At 31.6% G+C, this 23,667-nt stretch overlaps 1 protein-coding gene across 1 annotated transcript; it reads left to right on the top strand.

The window, feature by feature from the left end:
- The first annotated feature begins 9,230 nt into the window (after positions 1-9,230).
- LOC134705336 (carbohydrate sulfotransferase 11-like) lies at positions 9,231-15,614 on the top strand. Its single transcript, XM_063564081.1, has 3 exons — positions 9,231-9,432; positions 10,400-10,446; positions 14,371-15,614. Exons 1-3 carry the CDS (start codon positions 9,330-9,332, stop codon positions 15,253-15,255), a joined length of 1,035 nt encoding a protein of 344 aa, XP_063420151.1. The 5' UTR covers positions 9,231-9,329; the 3' UTR covers positions 15,256-15,614.
- Positions 15,615-23,667: the final 8,053 nt, after the last annotated feature.

Here is a 23,667-nt window from a genome sequence, read left to right as displayed (position 1 = left end):
CAATTATAATTGAGTAATTAAAATAAATGCTGCATGATTTTTATCCAAATAAAGTCAAAAGTTAAATGCATCTAGGCGAAGAACTAATACCAGGTATTGGTAATTCCATTTTCACACTGAATGTGTCTATATATTTAGATAAAGGTGGTAGTCATTCATGAAAATTAGCATTGACATAATAATTATAGTTCTCGAACGTATGATTCAGCTAGCAAATCCATCGGCTTGATTGTCTCCTCTTTTTTGTCCAAAAAGTTATGGATCCGGCATGTTCTGGTCATTCTGAAAAGATAAATAAAACGGCAGCAGACACAATAATTGTTATTAGATGGCAGATTGCAAGGGGAGGTGGGTGGGTTTTTGAATATTTTACATATCTACAAGATTGGCTAGTGCAATGTAATGCTGACGAGTCATGTGACGTTGATTGGCGGGAAACAAGAACCGGATCCGAATGAGGCAATAATCATTTCTCTTTAATTAAATTGGTTTATCTTTAAGCGATAAACCGTATTATAATGCAATCATGTCAAGAAATCTGACATTTGTTGATAACAGAAAAAAAGAGTTGAATTAAGGAGGTAGACTTCAGTTAAGGTAAATAACTCTTAAAATCAACAGTACGTCTTTGTCAGCCATTCTTATTAAAATACTTTTTAAGCTTCTTGTATGCATAGATAATTTTTAATCCGAATTAATGAGTTATATCCTCGAACGAAGGTCTACCACCTTTAACTTGAGTTTAAGTAAGTCTTTTTTTCATAGAACAAACTGTTAAAATATAGGCAACAGCAGAGTACAGATGTTTAAATATCATAACTCAATTAAGAAGATACAAGGCACATACATTCAGATATCCGAGAAACATTTAACTTGCAAGTTTTGGACACAGACACATCGTACCAGTGTACCTATTCGTTTTGTGACCGTACAAGATATTTTATGTTGACTCTGTTGTTTTTCCTCATCTTTGAGAAGTTTATGTGGCAGGAAAATTTTCTCATGACTCTGTTTTAGAAGTGAATGTAGTAATAAATAATTAAAATATGAATCAGACTTTATAGTTAATTTAAGTTCACTTCGATATATAAGATGCCAGCACATACAAAAAGGAACTTATATTGATTCAGAATATGTAGATGGGTTAAATTTGAACTTTTAAATATATAACAGTGAGTGCATTTCATTCTAAAACAAACGATGCAAACGGCTAAGCGCGCGCATGTTTTGATAATTTGTTTCTAAAATAAGCTTGCAAAATTTACATAAACTTTACCAAGACAAGTGAGGAACGAAAGATACCACAGGACAGTCAAACTCATAAATCGACAATAAAATGACAACACCATGGCTAAAAATGAAAAGAACAAACAGACACACAATATTACACATAACACAACATAGAAAACTAAAGAATAAACAACACGAATCCCAACAAAAACTAATGGGGATCTCAGGTGCTCCCAGGTGCTACGGAGTGTTTAAGCAGATCCTGCTCCATTGTGGCACCCGTCGTGTTGCTACGCAATCGCTATAAATGCGTCTATAGTGTGTCGTTCATCGTTTGTTTGTACAAACGCTACATGTGTGTATAACTTCAACCTGATTAAACGATGTATGTGTTTCTACTTTTTTAATAAGTCGCTTTACCTACAATGTGTGCATGCATTATTGAAAGTTCAAACAGGGTCAGTAAACACTGATAAAACGATGTATTTTTTCTTTTTTTTTGAAGCGTTTAGAAAACAATGACAAACGTCACACAATGTTTACAAAATGCTGGTTAGAAAGAAATGCACTCGTAATAACAGAAATCCCCAACTACTGGACGATGCAATAGACCAAATCAAACCTAACACTGGAGTCACTCGTAAAAAAGAAACAGACTCACAAAATAAAACAAAACAAAAAAAACCAAATCTAAAGTGCGATGGTCACGCTAAAGTGCGATGGTCTACGCTAAAGTACGATGGTGTCTCACGCTAAAGTGCGATGGTTGTTTTATTGCTAATGCACGATGGTTTATCATGCAATGGACCATAGGTTAGGGGATTAGGCTTGGTTATAATTTACCGGCAGGCTTAAGTGATGGTTTCTAAATTTAAAAGACCTGCAACCACGTAATAATTATAAAAAAAAATTGTAAGGGTTCCACGGAACCCGGTGTCTCGCCTCATTTTGCTGTAAATTGCAGGCTTAACAAAAGTGAGGAAAAAAATCAATAAAAATATTCCTCTCGATACTATCTTTTGATTTTAAGAAGCTTCTGTCTAAATTTTGTAAAAATCCAGGATAGTTTTTGATTCTAATAAATGTTTTAAAAACTTTAACTGCAGACTGTATGATATGTTAACTGGAAGAAAATCTAAGTCCATTTATAAGTAAAATACTGAAAAAATGGAATTTTTTTTCAAAATTCACTTCTGGATACTATCTTATTATAATAAACAAGCTTCTGTCCAAGTTTGGTACAAACCCAGGATAGTTTAAGAAAGTTATTACGATCTTTAAAACTTAAACCACAGAGTGAATGTAATGTTTCCCCGCAGAAAAAAACTAAGTCCATTTAAAAGTAAAATACGGAAAAAATGGATTTTGGTTTTTTTTAAATTTACTTCTGGATACTCTCTTATGATCATAAACAAGCTTCTGTCTAAGTTTGGTACAAACCAAGGATAATTTAAGAAAGTTATTAAAATTTTAAAAACTTTAACCACAGAGTGAATGTAATCCTCGCAGAAAAATTAAGTCCATTTATAGGATTTCTTGTAAAGCATTCTATTTTGAAAAGTTTTGATGTACGTATTATAGATAAAAGTGTCGATGGTATCTTAGGGTTACTATTTAGAAACAAAGAAACAGATTTCACTTGTGTTGCATTTTCATGTTATCTTCCGCCGGAAAATTCACCTTGGGGGCGCGACGCCCAAACGTTCTATTCACATGTTCTTTCCCAAATTTACTTGAACTATGATGTTGATGCTATATTTCTATTAGGAGACTTTAACTCGAGATTAGGAAACCTTAAAGATGTCTCTTCCGAATTCGATAATGTCACTACGAGAGAAACTATTGACAAGACTCATAATCAACACGGACAGTCTTTTTCTGAATTTCTAAATGATAGTAAATTTTGTGTTCTAAATGGACGATCCGGAGAACAGTCGAACAAATTCACATCAATATCATTAAAAGGAAAAGCAGTTGTTGACTACGTATGTGTTCCACATGATATAGTTGAAAATTGTAAAAATTTCGAAATCATCACCAGCAATGAAATAATCGAATCCGAAAGAATCCAGCATCTTACTGGAACAAGAAGTAGAATTCCAGACCATGCGTTTTTAATATTTGATTATGTTGAAAACTTTATAATTAAATCTGAAAATGAGAAACCTAACGTTTTGTCGACAAGAAAAAGATTCAGATTTAAAGAAATACCGTCAAACTTTATGTGCTCGGACATCACGAAAGATGCTATATATATGGTTATTCGTCAAATTGAACTATGCAGAGAACAGCAAGAAGACATTGATACGGTCTACGAAGAATTATGCAAACTTGTTACAAAAGAAATGGAAGAAACAATACCATATCATGAAGCGTCTAGAAAAACAAGAAAACATTTTAAACACGAAAAACCATTCTGGAATCAAGAATTAAGTGATTTATGGAAAACTATGCACAGTTGTGAAAAACAATTTAGGAAATCTAAAACCAGTAAAGGGAAACGTGAGACACGGAACAAATTTGTTATGGCGCAAAAGAAATTCGATAAGCGTTTACGATTTCATGAACGGAAATATAAACAGGACTTAACTTTACAAATAGAAACTCTGAATACAGAAGATCCGAAAAAAATTTGGGCAGAATTACAAAAACTTGGTCCTAAGAAGAAGAATGCTATCCCGATGGAATGTGTTAATGACGATGGTTCTACGTCATTCGATGAGAAAACAGTGATAAACAAATGGGAATCCGATTTTAAGAATTTGTACATGAACAACAATGACGATTACGATGATGAATTTTATGAAAACGCATTACGACATAAAAGACTTTTAGAAGATAATATGCTTGACCCGTTGTATATACCAAATGATATACTGAATCAGAACATTCATATAGACGAAATACAAAAAGTTGTTCTATATCTGAAAGAGAAAAAAGCTCCTGGAATAGATGGTATTTATAATGAAGTACTTAAAAATGAACCAATTATTAAACTATTGCAGGTGTTATTTCAGTTCTGTTTCGACACAGGAAAAGTTCCGTCGCTATGGAGGAAAGCACTAATTCGACCAATTCCGAAAGGTTCTGCTATTGACACGAGAATTCCACTGAATTACAGAGGCATTAGTTTACTCTCGGTAATTGCGAAATGTTACAGTTCTACTTTAAATAACCGAGTGCAACAATTTTTAGAAGACAACGGATTAATTGTTGATGAACAAAACGGTTTCAGAAGAGATAGGTCATGTGAGGATCATGTGTTTTCTTTGAATTGCCTGATTCAGGATAGGAAATCAACATTTGCTACCTTTGTGGACCTGCAAAAAGCATTTGATTATGTAGATAGGGATTTATTACAATACAAACTGCAATTAAACGGTATTGACGGAAACATGTATAATGCTATTTCTAGCTTATACATTGATACAGAATCATGTGTGTGCGTAAATGATCATCGTACAAATTGGTTCCAGTGTTCAAACGGGGTCCGCCAAGGGGATAATTTATCGCTTACATTGTTCGCTTTATTTGTCAACGATTTAGCTACTGAAATTAAAGATCTTGAAACTGGAATACCGTGTGATAATGAGAAAATCAGTCTTCTATTATATGCTGACGACATTGTTATTCTAACAGAGACCGAAAATGATATGCAACGTTGCTTAGATGTTTTATACAGTTGGTGCCAACGATGGAGACTTAGTGTGAATTGTTCAAAATCAAATGTCATGCATTTTAGAAAACAGCGTGTTCCACGAAGCAACTTCAATTTCAATATTGGACCAAACAGTTTACAATATGTAAGTCAATACAAATATCTTGGCATTATTCTCAATGATAAAATGGATTTTAGTATTGCCACTGAAACATTAGGTAAAGCTGGAGGACGGGCACTAGGAGGGATGATATCAAAGATTCACAATTTTAAGGACGTTGCATTTAAAACATTTGAAACCCTTTTCGAGTCGTGTGTTGTACCAGTAATTGATTATTGCGCAGGTGTTTGGGGATATAAAACATACCACTCCATTGAAGCTGTACAAAACCGTGCTATTAGATATTTTTTGGGACTACACAGATTTGCACCAGTAGTTTCTCTAAACAGTGAACTAGGATGGTTACAGCCAACTTTAAGACGGTGGATTTCTATGGTAAGAAGATGGAATCGGCTTGTTAAAATGGACAATGATAGACTAACGAAAAAGATTTTTCTTTGGAACTATCATAAATCGGGCCAGTGGAGTTCTCAGATGAAGGAAATTTTTCACAAAGTGGATATGGACAGTTGCTATGAATATGTTAATATTGAACTTTTTAAAACAAAGATTATGGAATACTGTGAAAACGATTGGACTGGTAAAATCACTTCTCTCCCCAAATTAAGGACTTACATTACTATTAAACAGAAGTACGAGACTGAACTTTACGTCAAAATGAACATTAAGAAACAAGAACGATCAGTTATGGCACAATTTCGCTGTGGTATTCTACTCTTACGCATTGAAACTGGACGATTTAGAAATGAGGCTCCGGATGAACGACTTTGCACTTTCTGTGATGACGGATCTGTTGAAGATGAAAAACATTTCTTGTTGTACTGTAAAGCTTACCATAATTTAAGACAATTATTATTTGAATCAGTGAACATAGATAGGCATTTTATTGATAATAGAACATTTGCTAATTTAATGACACTTCATCAAAGACAAACTGCTAAATATTTAAATTTATTTTTCTGTAAAAGAAAAGATCTTCTTTATAAGTAACAATCACATTGCGTATTAAAAATTTGAACATTAGGTTTAAAGTGACTTATAGGTCCAACGGGCCGGGTGTAAATTTATTTAACTACTGTATTCTTATTATGTAATATTGTATATACTACACATGTCACTATAATAAATGATATACTTACTTACTTACTTACTATAAGTAAAATACGGAAAAAATGGAAATTTATTTTTACAAAATTTACTTCTGGATACTATCTTATGATCATAAACAAGCTTCTTTCCAAGCTTGGTAGAAATCCAGTATAGTTTAAGAAAGTTATTAAAATTTCAAAAACTTTAACCACAGAGTGAATATTTGTGGACGCCGCCGCCGACACCGACGACGACGACGGAAAGTAGGATCGCTTAGTCTCGCTTTTTCGACTAAAGTCGAAGGCTCGACAAAAATCATTTAGGTGTTACAAAATACTGTATGTCCTGTTAAATGAATTTTCAACTATTTGGGCGCATTGGTAATTGTGATAATTTGTGTAGCTTGCCGTACACACAGTATATCACTCCTATGAACTACCCCTTCCCGTCGTCACATAAGTTACAAATACCTCTATTTTACAGATGTTAATTTTCAATAAAATTGACATTGTTTTAATGGGACCCTAAATATCTTGATTTCAATTATTCATTAAGTTTTGTATATATGTCCGTCTGTCATTCATTTCGAATGTGATTTACTAGTAGATAAAAATAGGCCAAATCATTATAATAAATATGCATAGGAAAAATGGAATACTTGAAGTGCAATTTTACATAAATTAAAACTGATTTGTGCATCAGAAAAGTATATAATTTAATAAGAAAAAAGATATAGCTTAGTATATAGTCATATAGTTTTCTTATTTGCACATCTTCTTATATTATTCTGCGCATTATTAGTCAATGATATGATCTAATTATTAAAGCATTTTACTTTGCAATGAGTACAAAAGTGATAAATTTTAATATATACAGCCTCCTCCATTAATAACTACTGTTTCCTTTGAACCTTAAATAAGAAATAAGATAAAAAAAAAATGTTTGCGTTATTATGCAAATGTTTGCGTTAATCGCAAAGGTTTCCGTTGTAACGCAAAGGTTTGCGTTGTAACGCAAAGGTTTGCGTTGTTACGCAAACGTTTGCGTTATAAAACGCATAAGGTAAGGTTGCGTTATAAAACGCATAAGGTAAGGTTGCGTTATAACGCAAAATATTTGCGTTTAAACGCAAAAGGTTTGCGTTAAAACGCAAAGGTTTGCGTTATATCGCAAAGATTTGCGTTGTTACGCAAAGATAGGAAGAAAAATAAAAAAATAAAAAAATTGTGGCGCTAATACGCTTTCGTAGAGTAGTCTCATTGGCAATCATACCACATTTTCTTTTTTATATTGGATTGTTTTGTGCTTTTTGGTCGGCTTGTTTTCTCTTTGAAACATTCCCCGTTGCCATGATAAATCCGAAATCTAAAAATCTACGATCTCAAAAACATTTTAAACAGGTTTACAAGTCAACTAATTTGTGATAGTGACCGTCAAACTTGTGGAGGAATATTATATTATGCGAAGCCACAATATTTTATATCAATATTATGGCCACGAGCATGATTGAAGAGACATGTATTGTCGAAATGCGCATCTCGAAAAATATTAGAAATTATTATAAATTAAGGAATGTATCTTCCTCATGCATAGCTCTGATTCCTTTAGCGGATTGGGGTATACTTTATTGACCTTTTTGGATTAAAGCTCTTCATCTTTTATAAAAGCTTTGGATTTCAAGTATTTTCGCCACGAGCATCACTGAAGAGACATGTATTGTCGAAATGCGCATCTGGTGCCCGACAATTGGTACAATCAATGTTATTCTTTTGAAAGATACAAATCAAAGTAGAAAAAACGGAAAAAGATCCTATTTTGTTTAGTTCAGTTATAAAGGATGTATTCTTCTGACTTTTCAGTCTCATTCAGTCTCGTTGAAATCTCGTTCTTGAATAATTTCCAAAACATGTGATAGAAGTGGAAAATATCAATGAATTTTAAAATTATTATAATCAAATATAAATCTGCGAAAAAATTGTGTATTTAAAATGAATGGTTTTTGAGTAATCCAGTTTTCAAATTTTACAAACAATCAAGTCAGTATTTTTAGCCAAAATTTGGAGAAAATGGGTGAGGGATACAAAAAATGATTTTACAAGAATCATGTACATCCCATATCATTTTGGTCTTTTCAAACTTAGATATGTATTTTTTCAATCATTTATAACAAAAAAGTTGAAATTATATGCATTTTGTTCTTAAAACTGAGAAAAATCACAAAAATACAAAATTGACAGCAAGGTAAATTTTACACAAAAAGAGTCAAAATATGAAACTTTCTTATATTAACACCTACCTATAGTTGTTGTAAGTAATATTTATTCATATCGGTCCACTTCATCTTTATAGAAAGTATGAAGAAAAGTTTAATTGTGGAAATGTGATTCTTTTTACGATTATGGCCCAAAAATAGGTAAAAATCGATGAAAATGGGAAAATCATCAAAATTGGGCATTTTCAAAGGGCCGTTGCCAAAAAAGAAGTGATGATTTTTTCATCACCCAATTATTTTGTTACAGTCTAATAAACCCAAAAATCAGGTTAAAAAAAAGTTTAATTCTAGAAAATTTTGACTCCTCAGAGGTGTACATCCTTAAACTTAATTTATCATGATTTATGCCATATATTTTTTAATTAACCATTAATCCAGAAAAAATTTAATTCGCCACGATAAGTTTAAAAGGTTTCTACTTGGTCCATGTGTAGCGTAGCATACAAATAGATCTCCAATTGGAAGTTTTCTGATTAAGAACTAATTGGTACATCTTTACCAAACACAGCAGAATATATCTCTTTGGTATAGCTATGGTGAGTTTAGTTATAAAAGTAATAAATATCATATTTCATATATTTTACTGGTATACCACCCATAATTTTGATACATTCCTCTTAAATGTTCTCTGTATATTCTTTCTTGTCTTTTTTCTTTGATCATATATAATGTATTATATTGATTTTTTAAATACATATTCAATGAATTATACATTAAATAGAAAAACAAATAACATTCATATATAACACTTACTGTACATATACTTACAGTCGGTTGACCAAACAAAGATAATAATGATTTAATAATGGTCAAGTTTTATTATCTTTTCTTTTTTGAATACCCCAGTCTTTTAAATGCAAAAATGAACTATTATATTGGGCAAACAACAAAGTTGTTAGAAATAATGATCCTTTTAACAATGAGGATTTAAAAGTTCGTACACATTCCAATTCAGTGAAATGTTAAAGAAAAGTGTGAGACTGTTAAAAACTCCGTTTATATTTGTAGCTGGTTTAATAATTGGGAGCTTATTTTTAACATGTAAAACAAATCAATATAAAAGTAAGTTTAGAAATGATAGCTTAAATATGTATATTTATCTTTAATTTATAGTAGAAATTGTCGTACAATTCACAGCTGAGATACTAATTTTTTTAACTGTCACCGGAAGACGTTAACCTTATAGTAGCCATAGTTTGTGTATTTTTTTTTAGACTTTACATATTTCATAATAACAATTTCCAAAAATAAAAGATGGGAAAATTGAAAAAAAACAATGAGTATAACAATAAGAAGATTTAATATGATTTCCAATGTGACAAATATCATTCAAACTATCAACCACAGTTCAAATGACGTCACTGTTAGCAAACATATAAACAACCATACGTACATTCCTTGAACAACGAGAAAAAAATATATACACAAATTAATAAACTTTTTGAGAAGCTCTCCTGGCTAAACTTGAAAAGCAGAAGTATTACAAAAGTATTATTATTATACATCGAGCAGTGACGGGAGAAACGAGTTTTTGTTTTTAATGTACATATTTTTTTTCATGTCATAGCTCTTTCTATATAACCACTTGTCTGTCAAACTTTCCGCATGCACGGCTGTTCATACTGTTTATCATTGTCGCGATCCAGTAAACTACGACAACAAACTCAAAAGTTAATCAGCCTGTGACTAATAACAACTGGATCAAATAATATTTGTCGATAATAAGTAATAATTTGATATGAATGTGATAAATATATTTTTTAAAAACGTGCATGCAAGAATTACTTTAGTATGTGCATGCCTTGGTGCAATAAGTTAAAAACATTAAAATCCAAGAAACTCGTTTCAAATGACTTTAATATGAAGAGATTTTTTTTGAAAAATTTAAACCAAATTCTACATATCATGAAATTAAAATGTGTAAATATCGGTCAAGACATTTCTTTTGATGGTACGTAACTTACATAGAATAAAAGTATCTTGTGTATTGACCATATAAATGATATTCATGCCCTTAGGTATATTTCAGGTTCCAACATCACTGTTAATAGACCGGAACAGCATTTAAAGTCAAATGTAAGTTAAATCTTCTAACGTATATATTATATATACAATTTTAAATGCTAAAGGCAAGTTATAATTCGATTATTCGAATTAAATATCTGGGTCTTAGCATAGATCGATACCGATACATACACTTTCTATCTTGAATTAAACTCTAAAGTAAGAAAAATAAAATACATTGTACCTAAACATGTCTTATACTTTGTATCATCCTATATGAGGCTCTTGGCGTGGGGTTCTTTAATTCTGTAAACTTGAATTTTTCAAGCCATTTGTCTCTATTCTAAATAAATATGTTTTTCTCTTTTTTATAAATAGCACCCCATTATTTTCTATTCATTATCTTGTTTTGCCTATTTTTTTTCTATATTCTGTATTCTGTCCGTTTTGTCCAGTATTCTCAATCTTGAAGAATCCAGCCAGATCTTCCTTTCTGTGTACACTATTTTGTATCTAAAAGAGGGACGAAAGATACCAAAGGGACAGTCAAACTCATAAATCTAAAACAAACTGACAACGCCATGGCTAAAAATGAAAAAGACAAACAGAAAAACAATAGAACACATGACACAACATAGAAAACTAAAGAATAAACAACACGAACCCCTAAGAATGGCAGATATCAAGAGTTGAAATCCCTAAAACCTATCAAGTGAAGCGTTAGACTATAGCTATCAATGAAACGAATGAAGAACAACTTTCATATTCTTTATATGATTAAATATATAAGGAAAAAGTATGTAGGACATTTTCAGAGAAATTGTTACATAATGTGTTCTACTATTGCGAAGAGATTCATCAATAATTAAAAGACTATTTAAAGTATCACGCATTGCCATAAGTAGGCAAGTAAGTTAAGCTTTCTATGTTGTGATGTAACACTATTGCTTCTGGTAAGGGTGAAGATTGGTTCGTATGAAAACGTGTAAACCCGCTGCATTTGTTAGCCCCTGTCGTAAGTCATGAACCAGATGTTCAGTGGTTGTCGTTTGTTGACGTGGTTCATTAAAGTGTTTCTCGTTTCCCGTTTTTTTATATAAATTAGACCTTTGGTGTTCCCGTTTGAATGGTTGTACACTGTTCAATTTTGGGGTTAATTATAGCTTGCTGTTCGGTGTGAGCCCAGGTTTCGTGTTGAAGACCGTACTTTAGTCTATCTTTGACCGATAATAGTTAACTTTTACAAATTGTGACATGGATAGAGAGTTGTCTCATTGGCACTTTTACCACATCTTCTTATTTCTAAGTAAGTAAGTAAGTAACTTGTTACTGTATGATTCCTTTAGATATATTATATATACACACCAGTCCTGTTTGTGACGTTGTGCACGCTGTTGGTACTTCTAAGTGTTACATGACGTTCCTCATAATAATGAAGCGATTTCGACGATTTCAAAGAACTTTTCAAGCGTTCAAGCTTATAATTGATGAGGTCAGTTTACTGTGGCGAACGTTGGAACATAACGGCTATACTTTTTGAAACGATCTAAAAATCTTGTTGTCTATCAAAAAAAATGTTGAATACGTCTATATTGTTTAAAAAGAAAAGGAAAAAAAAATACCGCCTAGTTTTATTTTCTATGATCTAACTACAAAATGTATGCTTATTTAATATCCAGTCGGTTAAAACCTCAATTGTAAAGAAAAAACAGCGGGTTTTTTTTGTTTGGACAAGATGGCTATACTTTTTGAAGTCATTGCAATTGAAACTATACGCATGGTTTCCGTCAAAAAAATATCATAAACCAATTTCACTGTATGAATGCGCAAACCCTATAATATGCCTACCTTGCAAAATTTATGCTTAGATATTTTTCAGACCGTTTTCTAAAATAACCTTTTCCGGTTTACGTTTTCACCGATATTGATTTTGCTTTTTTTAACACGCGAATCATTATAGTTACAATAGCATTATTCTTGTGATGTTTTACGATGATCAGAAAAAATACCGTAGGAAAGAAACGGAACACTGATCTTTTGAACAAAATGTTACGTGTTTTGCTTAAAAATGGGATTCTAAAGTGTAATTATTCTTGATATTTTAAGTTTCGGTTCCTTTTTTTTCTTTATTTTCAAGTCTAATGTAGTAAAATCAACCAGAAATCACTATATTTTTATCGAACTGACCAGTCAGTCTACGTATTTATTTTCATGCTAATCTATAGCAAAATGAAATTCGTACCAACATCGTTCGCAATGTTGTTATATTCTACAACTGTTTACTGTGTTTCATTAATATCCTTTTAGCTGTAAAGAAGAGCTCCACTTACTAGTCGTTATTCGATTTAAAATTATCTAGGTTATTAAATTTAATGATCACTCCTTTAAGATCTAGGACACGGTTAATATTTAAGTAGGTAGTGTACTATAATTGTGTAAATATTTAATCAATATCGTGTAGCAAAATTAGGAGGAGTAACAGTGTTGTTCTTACGAGATTCTCACGGTAACATATTGCAAAAGTGAGGAAAGCAGAGAATTTATGATGACTCCATTTTGACATTTTTCACTGAGTTAATATTGTATACAGTTATATCATATGCTTTAAAATTTTGCCTTTTGTGGTAGATTGGGAATTTACTGCAACTTATTATAAGTAAATTGACTACCATAAAGAAGTCAAAGTGTAAATTTATGTTGCTTTGTTAAAATTGAGAATAGGAACTGAGATTATGTCAAAGTGACCACAACCCGACTAAAGAGCAGACCATTTTAAAGCATGCAAAACAAATTAAAAAATGTGTCTATAGATAATCTAGATATAGGAAGCTGTGGTGTGAGTGCCAATGAGACAACTCTACATCCAAATAACAATTTAAAAAAGTAAACAATTATAGGTAAATGTACAGCTTTTAACACGGAGCCTTGGCTCACACCGAACAACAAGCTATAAAGGGCCCCAAAATTACTAGTGTAAAATCATTCAAACGGGAAAACCAACGGTATAATCTATATAAAAAAAACGAGAAACGAGAAACACGTATACATAACATAAACAAACGACAACTACTGTACATCAGATTCCTGACTTAGGACAGGTGCAAACATTTGCAGCGGGATTAAACGTTTTAATGGTTCCAAACCTACTCCCTTTTTTCTGAAACAAAAGCATAACATCACAACATAGAAAAACACACTATAAAATATCAATTGGCAGGCTTAACTCAATCAAAAAACGTAAATTAATAGCATTTTAAAGGGAGCACATTCAAACTAGGACGAAGAACACAAATCACAATGAATAAGAATACAGTAACCGTTCGGTTTAGACTGGTTTACGTCCTACGCATCCATTCGTGCTCTATATAGTTCAAACGGACACAAGATACAGCGAAGAAAGATGTTTGCGTGACAAAATATATATATATTCGTTAAAGGAAATATCTTTTTTGACCAGACCAATTTGTGTCAGACTTTGTGACTACTTAAGTATCTTCAAACCAGCTCTCTATATTACTTTAAAACTTTACTATGTATTATTTGTTTTTTCATCACGGAATGGCGTGACAATTCACTATCTGTCATATCATTGTCCTTGGATATTTAGTAGCAAATCAGATGTGTAGATAACAAATTGTGTCATGTAAGATGGTTTAGTAGTATATTTTGAATAATATGATGATCCTTAAACTCACTTACAAGGCAAAACATCGGAATGGTATTATTCTATTTCCAGTGTCAATCTTACATTGCAGCTGGAAATATAATACAGACTAGTTGATGGAAGGTATTCAGAACTGATACGATAACAAGTGCTATATATGATAGAAAACAATTACCAAGGTTAGGTATGACCTAAACTCAATTTTTTTATAGAATGATCTCTAATAAGAGTCTTACGATAATTCCAGTCAGATATTACTACTGATTGTATATTATACGATCATAACCCGCTAAGAAGAAACTAATTTATATTTTATTTTCTATTCACTACAGGCTCACGAAGGGCAGATTTCGAGTAATCGTAGTTTTACTGAAGAACCAGAAATTAGAGCACAACAACTCCAGAACGTATGTCGAAAGCTGAAAGACATTGGACACATTCCCGTAGCAATACCGGGACATAGTTACCAGTATATGTATGTAAATGACGAGTACAAATTTATATTTTGTATGATGCCGAAATTAGCATGTACAAACTGGAAAAGAATATTTCTAGCGTTAAGTAATAAATTTCCAAATAAAGACTTCGTGATAAATAAAATGGGATCTGGTGATGTTCATGACACCTGGCTAAAATATGGAAACACCTTGGACAAATATTCCTACTCTGAAATTCAGAAAAAGCTGCAAACATACAAAAAACTCGTCTTTGTGCGTGATCCTTTTGAAAGACTACTCTCAGCTTTTAAAGACAAAATGTTTCGCAAAGACCCGCCGTTCTTTCGAAATATAGCAGAGAAAATAATCAGATTAAAGAGAAGTAAAGAAGTTAACCATAGTGACGAAATAAAATTTGTGGAGTTCGTCAAATATTTGACTGACCCGGATACTTTTGAGTCATCTTATGAACAGCACTGGGCAAAATACGAGAATCTATGTCAACCTTGTTTGGTGAATTATGATTTTATCGGTAAATTTGAAACAATGAAAAATGATATTTCAAGGACTTTCAAATACCTTGACATTAAAATTTTCAATGAGACAGTTTTCCCCGACAGAAGCGTATCTTACAAGAATACAGAAAGTTCCAAAATCACACAAACATTTTACAACCAATTACCTGAAATGTATCTGAAAAGACTATGGCATCTGTATAAAATTGATTTTCAAATGTTTTCTTATCAAATGCCAGATTTTGTGTCAGACATCGATGAATAATAGAGGACAATCGTGCATCTACATTATGATACGAGTACGCATGTCAAGAATGCACAAGCGACAAGTGGACAACGACAGTTTTCTGTAATTGAAAAACATTCTTTATTCATGTCACTTCAGATGAACAGACATATTTACATGTGTCAAACATCGATGAATAGCAAAGGACGTTTGTTATACAATGATACGTGTGTGTATGGCTGCATCTCTGCAATAAACAGTAAATGAGAACATGCAAATAACGACAATGTTTACTGAAATTGACACTTGGCACTTTTATTTGAAAAAATACATTTACATGTAACGTGCATGTAAGTATATACAGATGTCTACTATGCATTTAGTATGCGAATGATTTTTTTTAAATATCGTTGTATTTAGATTTTCGTGGATTTGAACTAACTTTTTAAAAAAGAATCAGTAATTGAAATAAATATATAAAAAGTAAATAGCTCAATAGTTTAGGCTGATACGTAAAAAGTACAGTAACAAAATTACCGAACGCTGAGGAAAATTTTAAACGGAAAGTCCCTAAGCTGATGGCAAAATCAAAAGCTCAAACATATCAAACGAAATGGATATATTTTATGTTCCTGACTTGGTACAGCCATTTTTAATTTTTAATTTAAGGTAAAATTCTCATTTCTAATATAGCAATGATCCATGTAAGGATATACAAAAAGAGCCAAACACAAGACAGCCAGTAATAACCATTACATTGATTGCAATAACATTATTCATAATTTGAAAATATTAGCAAATGAAATGAATCATTTACTCAATTTAAGTTACCTGCCTCGTATCCATGTAGCTATGTAACCAATGAACGTATTCATACAAAAATACAAAATGTAATTTATTAAATATCATACAGCATACGTTCATCATACTTGACAATCTAATGAGCTTATTTTAAAGTCTACTTTTCAGTGCTCGTTGATTGGTCCATACTTATAAAGTTAGGTATCGTTGTCAGGAATCGTCTGGAAGTTTTAGCCCTTTCTAGGTCACTTGATGACGATGTACCGTATTGTTCATCTTTAATATTTGGTATCATTGGACACTGTGCGGCTTCCCACCTGCAAAAAAGATAAAGAAAATTTGATATAATCAAAGTATGACAGTTTTATCTTAATTTTTTTACATTCTTGGCTTTCAAATATTCGAATCTTAACGTTCCTTGTAAATGATAATCAAGTAAAGCGCCACGGATGCATACCATTGATTAAATGTTTAAATGTTTTACTGTGCCGAAGAAAGTGAGCTTTTCAAATCGACAAAATAACAAAAAGAAAAGAAAGTTTAGCTATAACTCATGTCATTATTGAGGTACTGACTACTAAGCTGCTGATGCCTTCGTGAGTGATAGTCGAACATTAAATGCATCAGTATACTAGTAAAGCTTAACACTATGAATATGATCACATAAAATAACTAATACTTGTTGAGAGGATCAAGCCTGCCATACAGTTTTTTGAAAATAATTGTGAATGAAAATAATAAGTCAACGTGATGTAATCTGGTGGTGTACAGAATGTTATTCCGCTGAAAAATTCCGTACTACCCGGATTGAACCTGATGACAACGAATTTGATTTTCCACACTAATTTATCAATAACGGGGAATGAAAAATTAAAATCTTATGAATAACCTCAATTATATTTGTTTTTAACACCGATGTCAAATGTTACCTTTTTTTATTTATTTAGTCTATTTTGGGGAATTTGAGGAAAGTTTTGTGTTGTTTTTATTTAAATGTTGGAAAGATAAATAGAAGTTAGCAAGCATACCCTTCACCAATGAGCAAAGTCCATACTTTATTTTGAAACACTTTGTTTTTAATACCCTAGTGGACAGTATCATAATAATTGAGAAAAAATAATCATTCTGACAGAAATGATATCACGATCCGATCGCAATACAATATCACGATGATTTCCATCAATATTCCAAATATCGGACGTAACATGCTTTACTTTTCTTTAAATTCTCAAAATAAGCATCCAAAAATTACCGATTTAATTTAAAACTGTCTTCAGATTATTTACAAATTACATTTGCTTAGAAGTGCAATTTTAAGATTGCATTCCAACTCCGTGAACATAAAACAATTTCTAACAGTTTAACTATAATACTTCTTTTAACATAACTATTTGCATTTCAAAATAAGTGCAAAAACTAATTATTCATTATTTCTATAGTAATTAAATATTGTCGTCTCATATCTTAATCGTTTATGCCACTCATTCACTAATACATAAAACCATAAGACAATGTGACTCTCCACTGTAATCCCTTATCATCGATCGGCAAAACGTGAAGATGTATTTTTCATGGTGAATTGTGAAGTTTTGTCTGATTGTAAAGAATTTGTTTGAACTAATATCCCCAAGAGTTTTGAAATCGGAGATTCTTAATCTATTGTTTGGTCCACATTAAAGGGGAATATTACTATCAGTGTTAAATTGTTTTAAATATAGCGAGATTGTCATGATAAGTAATAACAATAATTTTATTAACACACATGGAAAATATTTAATTGTCTTCTTTTCAGACCGAACATACAGATGGAGGGAAAGCATCTAATATCAAACCAGGTCTCACTATCCAAAATGTTATAAGTACAAATGTATTTTTTTACCATAGAGATTTAAATATGGTAACCTAGCTTTATAACTGTTTTTTTATCAGCTAAACCTGTTCTTCAAATTATCAATAAGATAATTTTGCCATTTTCCATTTTCCATTTTGAAAAAAGGTAATTTTGTAAACTGTTACATTTAAATAGTAAATACACAAGATAGTGTAGAATCATTCCAATGAGTCCTAGAAAGACTCGAAAACGTATAATTAATCGTGGATTTTGCTCGTTTCTTCGATTTACTCAAATGTTAACGTGTATGAACAATAACCGGTAATCAATCGATATATCCAGGCCAAAAATAATTCCAAACTGATTGAATAATTACAAAAACGCAATATAGATGCAATGCATAGCAACTTTTAACCGAGTTTATTTGAGTTAATGTTTATTATTTGAGACGAAACCTAGATGATGATTTGAAACCAACTTCACTGTTATTTACCTCAACGAATATTTTATATTTTCCTACCTCAATGGATAGACAACATAGGCAGTATTTGGCAAAACTTTCGATTTTTTGGATTTTAAATGCACTTCAACTTTGTGTTTGCATTGGTCAAAGTGTATACAACTATTTTGATTCGAGCGCTACTGATTAGTCCTATGGTTACAAAGTGAATCTAATTATAATTGGTAAGTTCTTTTTGTATGGGTATTTATCAGTTTTTTGTGTCACTTGTTCCATTTGTACATGTCTGATTCTTCGGAAACTCGTTCTCTATACAATATACATATTAACAAAATATTAGTCAATGTTAACTCACACGAAGTTGAACATTGAGCATGAGAAGATACGTACGTGTGGATATATAGTTATGATAATCTTTTGCCAAAACGTTGGCATTCTCTTTTGGTTTCTGTGATATTTCATTACTATTATCTCATTGGCAATCATCCCACACCTGGTATTATATATCTTACTCTATTCGGCCATATAAATAAAATCCTCTATATCGCTTCTTTCTTTCTAATTTTATTCGTAGAATACTAGTACAAAATATAGTCATTGTCATTACAGGAAATCCAAACACTACCAATCCAGTTATTGTTACACATGTACTGTTAGCATCCGGTGTTGGTTCTGTAAAAAAATAATATTCATGTAAATACCGACTTGAACATTGGATGAAACTATATAGTAGAATATATATATATATAGATTCTTACATTGGTACGAGTGGATTATCGGATTTATCCAATCGAGATAGTTAAATTATCAATTTTAAAGTCCGAGCCGCCTCGGCGAGGACTTTAAAATTTATAATTTAACTATCGAGATTGGATAAATCCGATAATTCACGAGTAACTATGTAAGAATCTGTTTCTCTAATGATTAAAAAATACATTTTCTTTTTTGGTTAACCGAAAATCCCCTTCGAGTGCCTTTCACATTGCACGACTGAGTTGTCAATTTCATTTTACACCTGTTAGCATATTTTGATTCATTCAGTTAGCTAAAAAGGTCATGACCCTTAAAATCATCCAATGATGTTCTGAGATCACTGGCAACCACACGTTGATTAATTTTTTTTATACAATGGGTTCGGAAAGCGATAAATTTCCATAGAATTAGAGAAAATAGATTTACCGTATTGTTAAAAAAATGAACCAAATTGAATGAACTTATTCTCTAGATATATTACGTAGACTATCATGGAATGGAATATATTTACTTTCTTTTTCCTTTCATATACTGGAAACATTGAACCTCTTAACTGTTTTACAAACCATTTCCATATCGATATTTCCGCTTTTGATGTCTTTAATTTAGATTGAGTCGTTACACTATATTCTTATGCCATTCAATTTCCTGATATATAAATCGAGTCACAAAACGGTTATAAATAGATTGAAAGTGGAATATTTCTGTCGTTGTTGATTTGCTACATGATATAATTTGACGGTTACCCAACATTTCCTAATATGCTGATTTCCCTATATTCAAGGAACAACATAATTGAATCAGTTATTGTTTATTACAGGTGCCACTCTTTGTTACAGTCTGCAAAACTGCACGTGATGAAATAAACAGTTAACACGGAAGGGAAAATATGATAGTTTAGATCATAAATCACCCCTAGTTTTTGGTGGGGTTTGTGTTGCTTATTCTTTAGTTTTCTATGTTGTGTCATGTGTTCTATTGTTTTTCTGTTTGTTTTTTTCATTTTTAGCCAGACGTTGTCAGTTTATTTCGATTTTTGAGTTTGACTGCCTCTCTGTTATCTTTCGTCCCTCTTTTAGAGTACTAGTATTATGCTTATAACAGCTCATTCTGAAACGGTATTTCTTTTCCAGCAGATGTTTTTTTTTAAAGTAACTAAAGTTTATGCAGTGTTACATGTTTTATATAGAATGTTTATAACTGCCTCAATCTGGTTGTTTAATAGATGATTTTTGGTTTTGTTTTGTTTTTATAAACTTAAAGTGCAACCAGGTTTATTTTTACCTCTGTGAATTGTAAGTATTATAAATCAATACAAATAACATTAGCCATATGATTGCAAGACATAGAGTTATAATATACTAATGCCTATATTATTATAATTCTGTGATTCTTACCAAATTTTGTACAAGAATATCTGTAAATTAGCCAATTTAGGTCAGCAATGTCAAATATGACTTGTTTAAGTTTTCAACTGACAATTATTTCTGCGGTTTAAAGTATTCAGATTATATCTTTCTAGTTCCTATACATTTAACATTTTAACGGCAGTCATATCGATTAGATAATTTGATAGATTGTAGTTGATAAAAGAAGACAAGATCTATAATAGTCTTCAAGTTCCATTACATCATATTACATCGAGTTCATAAGGTTTTGAAAGACTTCTATAAGTTTGCGTCGGTGTTGTAAATGATACTAATATATATAATTAAGGTGAAATTTCCTCTTCAATCAGTAAAAGAGTTAATGTTTAAGAATGTTGCATCATATCTTAAACAACCTACTGCTCCTTCGCCTAGATCATCATCGAAAACAGAAATATGTTCAACCCTTCTCATAGATATTGATTAAAGTAATAGATGTCATAGATATAGTCTAAGAATATTTTTGTACAAGAATATCTGAAAATTGGTCAATTTAGGTCAGCAATGTCAAATATTACTTGTTTATGTTATCAACTGACAAACTAGTCAAAACATTTACTTAACTTTATCATCGGTATAAGGACAACATTCGTAAATATTGCTCATTATACAGACTTCTTGTACGTTCAGGTATTTCACATCCATTTTTTATGGAAATATTCTTTATAAAGCCCAAAAAGGTTAGTATTCACCTCAGAAGCTAACAAAACCTTTAAATAGACTATTACACAAAAGAACTTACTTTAACTAAATCTAACATAAACAGCAGCAGTTGTCCCTTTCTAGATTTAGACATTTCAATTTCAAACAGCGAAACTTCACACTAAAATTTACAACAAAAGAGACGATTTTTCATTTCCTATTGTTTATTTTCCTTTTTTAGAAGCCGATGTGCATTTGGCTCCATCATACGATGATTATATATCCCAACTCGTTAGGTTTTCCCGTGTTTGTTCTGATGTCATAGATTTTAACGAACGTAATCAATGCATCACTAGGAAATTGTTGTGTCGGGGATTTCAATACCATTAATTACTTAAAACTTTTACTAAATTCTTTCATATACACAAATATTTGTAAGTAAGTTTGGCTAGTATACCTGTAGAAAAATTATTAAAAAATTTCACATCCTAAATTTTATGGTAATATTGTACTTAAAGCGAGGAAATCACTATGTGATCCTTGTAAACTCATCGAACCTTTAAACAAACTTATAAGTAAGGGTTATCTTACCAATATTGTAATTAGATCTCTGAATATAGTTTACATTGGCCCTTATATCGATTTTGTCATAAGCAAATTAAAACATAACTAAATTTCATTATATTTTGAGGCGAGATGTATAGAGACACAGACAAGTTAATTTTTATCTGTATAGAAGTCGCTCCTCACTATCCCACTATCTGTCGATACATTTATTTTTGGCATTGCACAAGTCATGTCTTCTTTGACTGTTAATGACGTTAAAACACTAAATCCCTTGGATGTGTTTTAGTTGATTTTAGTCTCTGATGCATGATTTCTTTTATTATTAATTGGTTTTGGCTTTTAACTAGCTGTCAGTAACTGCGAGTACTCTCAAATCGTATTTTCTTGTTAATTCGACCTGTTGATACTGTTTATAATGCTTTTTTTATTATTTTATGTTTATATGGATCTTGTCTGTATAACTGCTTTGATTATTTGTAATATCTTCAATTTTTCACTTATTCTTACTACATTTGTATAAACTTCAAGATTTAAATTTTTTTTTTTAAACCGTTTTTTTTCTAAAGTGAATATTGATGAATATTTTCGAAGGGTTAAATATTTCTCAGTGGTGTCTTGCGATGGCTTTGTTTGAACTCGTTTGTTTGCTTTTTGGTCTTGAATGTTTGTCTGTAATATTTTATTAACTCTGCATTTGCATTCAGATATCGCAGATCAAATTTATTCGTTCATTGTGTATTAATTTAAGATATTTGATTGAGTTAAGTCTGCCAATTGATATTTTATCGTGTGTTTTTCTATGTTGTGATGTTATGCTATTGTTTCAGATAAAGGGAGCAGGTTTGGATCCATTAAAACGTTTAATCCCGCTGCAAATGTTTGCACCTGTCCTAAGTCAGGAATCTAAAATATAGTAGTTGTCGTTTGTTTATGTAATATATACGTGTTTGTCTTTTCTCGTTTTTTTATATAGATTAGACCGTTGATTGTCCCGTTTGAATGGTTTTACACTAGTAATGTTGGGGCCCTTTATAGCTTGTTGTTCGGTGTGAGCCAAGGCTCTGTGTTGAAGGCCGTACATTGACTTATAATGATTAACTTTTTTTTAATTGTTATTTGAATTGATAGTTGTCTCATTGGCACTCACACCACATCTTCCTATATCTATTAAGAAGGGATATAGTTACGATACTGTTGTCAAGTCATTAAAGATTGCATATTTTGGCGTTAATTTTGATTCACTTAAAGAGTCTTTGCATCGGAACTAAACACCTTTATTTAAAAAAAAACAGTTATTGGCATGACTAGGGTTATGTTCTAATGGTATGATACTAAAACCCTCACGGGAAGGATTGTGCCTGATATTCTTATGATTGAAGTCTGGATCTGGCATGTCAGATAACTGCTAGTAGCTATAGTCTGTTGTTATTTATGTATTATTGTCATTTTGTTTATTTCTTTGGTTACATATTCTGACATCCGACTCGGACTTCTCTTGACCTGAATTTAAATGTGCGTATTTTCACATTCGCTATAGGTATGGGGGAAGAGTTGAGATCTCATAAACATGATTAACCCCGTCGCATATTTGCTCCTGTCCGAAGTCAGAAGCCTCTGGCCTTTGTTAGTCCTGTATTATTTTTAATTTTATTTCTTGTGTACAATTTGGAGTATGGCGTTCATTATTTCTGAACTAGTATATATTTGTTAAGGAGCTTGCCGACGGACGCCTCCGGGTGCGGGAATTTCTTGCTGCATTGAAGACCTGTTGGTGACATTCTGATGTTGTCTGTTCTATCATGGGGTTGTTGTCTCTATGACACATTCCCTATTTCCATTCTAAATTTAAACTCATGTATTAATTTTCACATCTCTCACGATGCGGATAGACTTATATTCACAAGGATTGATCCTTTTATGATATCTAAACGAGCGATAAATATCAAGCCTTCCAGCCTAACTGATAAAAA

The sequence above is a fragment of the Mytilus trossulus genome, chromosome 2 (genome assembly GCF_036588685.1).
Source record: "Mytilus trossulus isolate FHL-02 chromosome 2, PNRI_Mtr1.1.1.hap1, whole genome shotgun sequence".
Taxonomy (NCBI): domain Eukaryota; kingdom Metazoa; phylum Mollusca; class Bivalvia; order Mytilida; family Mytilidae; genus Mytilus; species Mytilus trossulus.
This window is presented reverse-complemented; position numbering and strand designations above follow the sequence as displayed.